We start from the raw sequence: 7,636 nt of genomic DNA, 5'->3' as shown, positions 1-7,636 counted from the left end.
CACGGGCCCAGCCGCTCCGCGGCATGTGGGGTCCTCCCGGGCCGGGGCACGAACCCGTGTCCCCTGCGTCGACACGCGGACTCTCAACCCACTGCGCCACCAGGGAAGCCCCTCCACTATATTTTTTGAGTCACTTTCTTAATGGTTGCTCAGGGTTTACAGTATACATTGTAGGTTATCAGAATCTATTTCAGATTAGTATTAACGCCGTTGCAGTGAGAGTTAGAAATATCACTCCTATAGGGCTCGAGTCCCTCTTCCCCTTTTTCTGTGCTGTTATTGTTACACTTATCACATGTGCTATATATAAGTGGGAATCCAGTACTTGCAAGGTTAATCCTTCATGGACAAAGCAGAAATCTGAACATACACTTTGAATCTTTTTTTCACTTAATTTTATACCGTAAGCATTTTCCCTTACTACTTGCTTCACAAACAAGCTTGGATTGCTTCATGCTGAGTCCACTTTCTCCCTTACTTTGACTCTGATCTCCTCCTGCATGAAGCTAGCTCTGTTGCCACTTGGCTTCTTGGTGCCATCATTGGCAAGGTTTCATGGACCTCATAACCCAGGGGTTTCCTTAGTCTCTGGGCTTTGCCGAAACCTGACAGCCCCATCCCTAGCTGTGCAGCCCGAGCTGCCAGTGGTGTATGCTTTGACTCCTGGTAATGAAAATGGCAGTCCCTGTCCTTTTGTGTGAGGAGCTGAAGTCCCATGGCAAAGCCTTTTCTTTTTTGGTTTTTCAGGGCAACCAATGAAATGCAACCTCCACATGAATGGGAACGTTATCACCTCAGACCAGCCCATCCTCCTGTAAGTTCCAAAGGTGGGGTGCTGGGGACCAGGTGGAGCTGTTCTGCTTGCTTACTTTGTGTGATCATCTCTCTGTTCTGAGGGGTAAACTGCCTGTATCACAGCTCCATTCCATTTCCTCTGCTCTGATAGCAGGCAGCCAATCAGGAAGCTTAAATTTGTACAAAGTGGCTTGTCACATCATTTCTGCAGGGGATTGACCCCACAGGGGCTAACATTAAGACCTCGTTCCCAGCCTTATAATTTAGAAACACCTGAGAAGAAAGTGGAGAGCAGGCCAGTTGTGTCCCTCTTTGCGCAACTGTGTGTGCATTGTCCAGGTGAGCGGAAAACCCTGCCTCCTCATGATTGACTCTGGGGGACAGTGCTGGGTGCTACCCCTTGTTTTGTTACATACACAGGCATACATTGCCTGGTCCAGGACGGAGGACTTTTTGAAGCCTGAGATGCAGAAAATGTCTAGACTGACATGCAGAAGGAAGTCCTTTTGTAGACAAGGATACACAGACCCAGGGAGGATGTTAGCCTTGCCGAGGTGGGAGGGGTAGTGTGAGGCAGGCCTGAAATAGACTTTGAAATACCGAAAGACGGCACTTTGAACCCTAGATATTGCGTTGTGTGTGACCTACATAAGTTTCTTAAACTCTGTTCCAGGATTAAGTTGTATTCTGAAAAATGTGCTTTTTATGACCTAGTGAGTTTGGGAACCACTGGGCTAAACCCAGTTAAATCTACAAGACTTCTCAGAATGTGTAATGTGCCGATGTGTGTTTGACCATCCCTGAGGGACATGCAGTGTTTTCTAAACTTAAAACCCCAGATCGTAGCAGACTGCATCTCAATTTTCTCCTCGGCAAATTTCAAAAATGATAGGTTTGCTATAAGAAATGGAGTAAAAGGGTACGGAAAGCATTATGTTTGGTGGCCAGCTTTTAAGAGATCCTCAGCTAACGGTGGGACCGCTCTCTACCTAAGGGAAACCCACAGGACTTTGACTTTTCTCTGCTCTCTACAGACGGCTGAGCGACAGCCCCTCAGTAAAAAAGGAGAGTGAGCTGCCTCGCAGGGTGAATTCTGCCACCTCATCCAACCCTCCTGCCGAAGTGGACCCTGACACCATCCTGAAGGCACTTTTCAAGTCCTCAGGGGCCTCTGTGACCACACAGCCCACAGAATTCAAAATCAAACTTTGAGCGGGGGAGCGAGACAGCCAGAAGCAGGGGCAGAGGAGGGTGGCTCTGTTTCCCAAAACAAAGATTGTGACCTATGGGCCATTGGACTGGAGGCCCCCGAGCGTGGGAAGGGTCGCCGGGGGTAGAGAGCTTCCTCACTGGATGGTACCCGCCTTGCTGTGTTGTGTTCTATCCTGTGCTCTTCTGTATGTTAACATTTCCTGTAGTATGTTTCTACTCTCTCCGCCTCGTCACCAAGGTAAGCTTGTGTTGCTCAGAGTGTCTCCCCCTAAACTCAGCCCTAAATTTTTTTTTTTATCTGGAAATGGTGCCCTGAATTCTCTGGGTGGCCTTGTGGCTCCATGGAACGCAGGGCAGGGGCTGTTTGAAGGACACTGCTTTCTTCAGGGGTGAGGGTTTGACTCCCCTTTCTCGTTTTTAAACTTTTCAAAGTGGGGAATGGAAGCCCCTGCCGTCCTAATAGGAACCAGGTCAGCTCAAGAGCTCTGCCGCTCACTCTCCTGGTCAGCGGAGGTGGCCTAGGTGGGGATCAGGTCACAGGCCCCTTGTCCTCTCCCCGCAGTTGGCTCCAGACCAGTGTGGTCTGGAGAGGACCCTGTGGCCAGGGCAGGGTGAGACTTGCTCTGTTAGGAAGAGTGCACCGCTGGCTCTTGGTTTGGGGGACCCGTACTGTCTCAGTCAACCTAGAGTAAATTCTTGAGTTCACGCTCCCCTCTTCCCTGGAGTTGTGCCCAGTGCCCCACCCCAGCTCTCTTGGCCTTCTGGGTGTCACTGCTGGGAGGGGCTTGCGTCGTTAGCCTCCCATTTCTCACCGGGGACAGCATTGTCACACCCTGGTTTTGTTGCAAATGCCAGCTCTCTGTTAGTTGGGTGTTTCAAAGGGTCTGCCTCCCGTTCTGAGACTCTGTGGGTCTGGGGGGTCATTTGAATAGGAGTTGTTGACTTAACTCCTAGATTTTTTCTTCTGGCCTCAGGTACACGAACAGGACAATAGTTAGGGATGCTGAGAGGCGGCATATATCCAGCAGCCACCAGGGGGCATTGCTCCACTATTGTGAGGGACCCCCATCCCTCCCTGACGGGAGGGTATTTTCCTGCCTTGGCAGTCGGGGTAGGGGAGCGGTGGGTGGTGGGGAGGGAGTTGAGAGAGCAAAGCAGCCTTTCCAGGCAAGCTGGTGAGTTGTTCCCTCATCATGGTTCCAGGCATTTGGGGCAAAACTGTAGAACCTGGGGCAGCCCCAGAATATACCAGCACAGCATTGCTCCAGTGACATTCATTCTCAGTTTCCTTCCGGTTTGTTGGGACTATAAAGGGAATCCAGCCTAGCAGAGCTGGCGTGTTTTGGGGAGCGGGATTCTGGGAGGGCTACAAATCAGTAGCAGGTGGTATGAAAGGCACAAGCCTACTAAGTATAAAGGGGACCTGAGACACTAAGAAGCTCTCATGACCTACTTGGGGCCAGTCCAGTGAAGAAAAACCTGGAAACTCATATTTCCACAGAGTCAAATCTGTCAAGTAGGGGGGACCCAGGGTTTGAACCGAGCTCAGTCCTCCAGGTCTGAGGTTGCCCAGGCCTGGGAAGTCCAAGGAATCTGCCTGATGGTGCTCCACTTTCCAGTACTTTAAAGAAGGCTGCTTTCATTCCCTTCTCCCCCTTTGAGTGGGTGCAAACTTAGTTCTCTTCAGCAGCTGGAAGACATGCCTCCTACACCTTCCCCTCCTTGGCCCCAGAGAGTGTCCATAAGACACTAGGACCTGGTTTCGCAGGTACTGGAGACAGAGCACTGCGTGGACTCTGCTTTCGGTAGGGATGGTACGTATCCCGACTGCATGGCCTTATCCTCCTGTCTCCCCTCCAGTACCGTGCCAGGCTGCTCTGCTTATCACAGGGTTTCAGTGAGCCCACCTGCAGCCGCCTGGCCATCTGGGCCCTGTCCTCTGGCTGGCCATATGGTACATTGCAGGGCAGAGCCTGTTTGCCCTCCTGTTCTACAGGATGTCATCGTGGGAAACAGAAGAGAAGGTGGTAGGCCAGTCCTTGTGTCCTTCTCCTCCCACTCCCCTGCATTCCCCATCTGTGTCTTTTGTTCAGAAGGAGAGGAAGAGGCATTAAGGGATGGAGGATACTATGTGTTACCCATTTCTGAATAAATATTTGTTATTCCTACTTTTGAGCTGTCATTTCTTAAAAGATTATGCTAAGAGGCCTCATGGAATTTGGCACAAGGAAACGAGGATTTGCCTCTGCTTTACGGCTTACCAGCTCTGACCTTGGGACAGTTGTTCCCAGGACTCGCTGAACTGCAGTCTCCACAGCTGAGAGAATGTGAGCCTCAGTGTCTTGGAAGCACCTGGCAGAGGAACTCAGTACCTTCTGGGCCTAAAGTGCCTCACTGTGTGTTAAGCATGGTCATCTCCAACATAGAGTTAGGTCTGTTCATAGGGAACAGGGGAGCCTTTGCCTTGAAGTTACACTTGTGGGTGAAATTTACTTAGATCAACTATGCATTAGAAAAAAAAATTACATAAAATTTATCATCTTAACTATTTTTAAGTGTACAGTTCAGTGGTATTAAATACATTCACATTGCTGTACAGCCATCACCACCATCCACCTCCAGAGCTTTTTTTTTTTTTTTTTTTTAATTTTATTTTATTTTATTTTTTCACCTCCAGAGCTTTTTCATCTTGTAGAGCTGAAACTCTCTCCATTAAACACTAGCTCCTCATTCTTCTCCCGAGATCCTCCCCTGTCCCTGGCAACTACTATTCTATTTTCTGTCTTTATGATTTTGACTACTCATGTAAGTGGAATCATACAGTATTTGTCGTCTTGTGACTGGCTAATTTCACTTAGCATAAGGTCCTTAAGGTTCATCCATGTTGTAGCATGTGTCAGAATTTCCTTTTTAAGGTTGAGTAATATTCCACTGTATGTATATACCACATTTTGCTTATCCATTCATCTGTTGGACACGTGGCTTGCTTCCATGTTTTAGCTGTTGTGAACAATACTATGAACACGGGTGTACAAATATCTCTTCAAAACCTTCAAGACCCTGCTTTCAATTCTTTGGATATATACCCAGAAGTGGAATTGCTGGATCATGTGGCAGTTCTATTTTTAATATTTTGAAGAATCACCATTCTGATTTCCACAGTGGCTGCACCATTTTACATTTCTATATGGGAAGATGGGATGGAAGTACTTATCCCTATCCTTTCCGCTAAATACAACCCTGGGTATTTTATATAAAACAAAAGACTGGAAGGTGGAGAGAAGAAAGACTGGTTGGGGACCTTGGGACCCAACGAATGACTGGCATTGAGTTCCCTGGGTTTTCTTTTTGCTTCATATAAGCCAAGCTGGGTGCTGGAGAAGCGGGCCAACAACCAAAAGACCCAAGCGAGGACCGGAAAGGGGTCAGCTTAACAAGACGGAAAGAAAACCCTAGTGAAACACCACAGGAAGAACAGCTCCACCTTCACCAGTCAATGCCAAGTTGGGTCCTCGCTAGGCTGCACTGGGGGCACCCCCAAATCTCTGCAGGGTTGGGGTCAAGAGAAGGCCAGATAGGGAGCTGGGACTTTTAAGTTGGTGTCCGTGGAGGCCACGTGAGGAGAAATGGGGGCACCCCAGCCCCTCCCAACCGGGGTGTTAGGAGAGGTGTCGTGGGTTGTTGGAGCTCACTGCCACCCACACCTGGCAGTAATGAGGCAGTGCCTTTTCATGCCCGTCCGAGGAGGTGTGCTGTAACAAGATTTAAATAAGATCCAGAGTCTTCTTAACATGATACCCCAAATGTCCATGTTTCAGTCAAAAGTCACTCACACCAAAGATCAGGAAAAGCACACGCTGAAGGAGAAAAGACTGGACATCAACACCACGATGACAGAGATGTTAGGGTTATTGACAAGGATTTAAAAGCAGCCATCATAAATGTGTCGAGCAATTAACACTGCAATAAGTCTCAGCAAAGAAATAGAAAATGTAAAGAACCATTTAAAGTCGGAAGATACAGGGCTTCCCTGGTGGCGCAGTGGTTGAGAGTCCGCCTGCCGATGCAGGGGACACGGGTACGAGCCCCGGTCCGGGAAGATCCCACGTGCCACGGAGCGGCTGGGCCCGTGAGCCACAACTACTGAGCCTGCGCTCTAGAGCCCGTGAGCCACCCCTATTGAGCCCATGCGCCACAACTACTGAAGCCCGCGCGCCTAGAGTCTGTGCCCTGCAACAAGAGGCCACCATAATGAGAAGCCCGCGCACCGCAACGAAGAGTAGCCCCCGCTCGCCGCAACTAGAGAAAGCCCGTGTGCAGCAACGAAGACCCAACACAGCCAAAAATAAATAAATTTTTTTAATGTATTTTTAAAAAAATACAGGGAATGCCCTGGAGGTCCAGTGGTTAGGACTTAGCTCTCTCACTGCTGGGGCCGTGGGTTTTATCACTGGTCAGGGAACTAAGATCCCACAAGCTGTGCGGTGCAGCCAAATAAATAAAGTTGAAAGATACAGTTACCCCCCCACAAATGGAGAAGAATCAGTGAACTTGAAGTTAAAACAATAGAAACTACCCAACCTGAACAGAGAAAATAGACTTAAAAAATAATAATGAAGGACTTTGGGGACCTATGGTGCTAAAACAAAAAGTCTAAAATCTGTGTCATCAGAGTCCCAGAAGGAGAAAAGTAAGGGTGGGGCTGGAAAGTAGTTGAAATAATGGCTGTCAGGACTTCCCTGGTGGCCTCGTGGTTAGGATTCTGGGCTTTCACTGCCGTGGTCTGGGTTCAGTTCCTGGTTGGGGAGCCAAGATCTCACAAGCCATGTGGCATGGCAAAAAAAAAAACAAAGAAAGAATGTCTCTAAGCTTCCCAGAAATGGCAAAAGATGAAAACCTGCATGGGACTTCCCTGGCAGTGGTTAAGACTCCACGCTTCCAATGCAGGGGGCATGGGTTCGATCTCTGGTCAGGGAACAAGATCCCACATGTCGCACAGCATGGCCAAAAGATTTAAAAAAGAAAAAATACACCTGCAAATTCAGAGAAGCCTAAACAAGGTAAACCTAATGAAATTCACACCAAGACACATCACAGCTAAACTGAAAACTAAAGAAAAGAGAATCTCAAAAGCAGCAAAAGAGAAATGATATCTTACCTACAAAGGGACAGGAGATTCCTCATCAGAAACCATGAGGCCAGAAGGAAGTGGCACACTTCAAGTAGTGAAAGAAAATTATCGTCAACTGAGAATTCTATATCAAGTGAAAAATATCCTTCAGAACTTAGAGGGGACTTAGACATTCTTAGATGTAGGAAAACTAGGAGAATTTGTTGCTAGCAGTCCTAGCCTAAAAGAATGGCTAGGGCTTCCCTGGTGGCGCAGTGGTTGAGACTCTGCTTGCCAATGCAGGGGACAAGGGTTCGAGCCCTGGTCCGGGAGGATCCCACATGCCGCGGTGCAGCTAAGCCCGTGCGCCACAACTGCTGAGCCTGTGTTCTAGAGCCCACGCCGCAACTACTGAAGCCCATGAGCCACAACTACTGAGCCCACGAACCACAGTTGCTGAAGCCTTCATGCTTAGAGCCCGTGCTCTGCAACGGGAGAAGCCACCTCAATGAGAAGCCT

At 48.7% G+C, this 7,636-nt stretch overlaps 1 protein-coding gene across 1 annotated transcript in view; it reads left to right on the top strand.

The window, feature by feature from the left end:
• Positions 1 to 4,175, top strand: part of POLDIP3 (DNA polymerase delta interacting protein 3) — a 16,771-nt gene extending 12,596 nt beyond the window's left edge. The window contains exons 8-9 of the mRNA XM_028491472.2: positions 748 to 814; positions 1,830 to 4,175. Of these exons, the coding sequence (XP_028347273.1) occupies positions 748 to 814; positions 1,830 to 2,007 (245 nt within the window). The 3' untranslated portion in view covers positions 2,008 to 4,175. The remainder of the gene's footprint in view (positions 1 to 747; positions 815 to 1,829) is intronic.
• The last annotated feature ends 3,461 nt before the right edge of the window (positions 4,176 to 7,636 follow it).

The sequence above is a fragment of the Physeter macrocephalus genome, chromosome 6 (assembly GCF_002837175.3).
Source record: "Physeter macrocephalus isolate SW-GA chromosome 6, ASM283717v5, whole genome shotgun sequence".
Classification (NCBI taxonomy): Eukaryota; Metazoa; Chordata; class Mammalia; order Artiodactyla; family Physeteridae; genus Physeter; species Physeter macrocephalus.
This window is presented reverse-complemented; position numbering and strand designations above follow the sequence as displayed.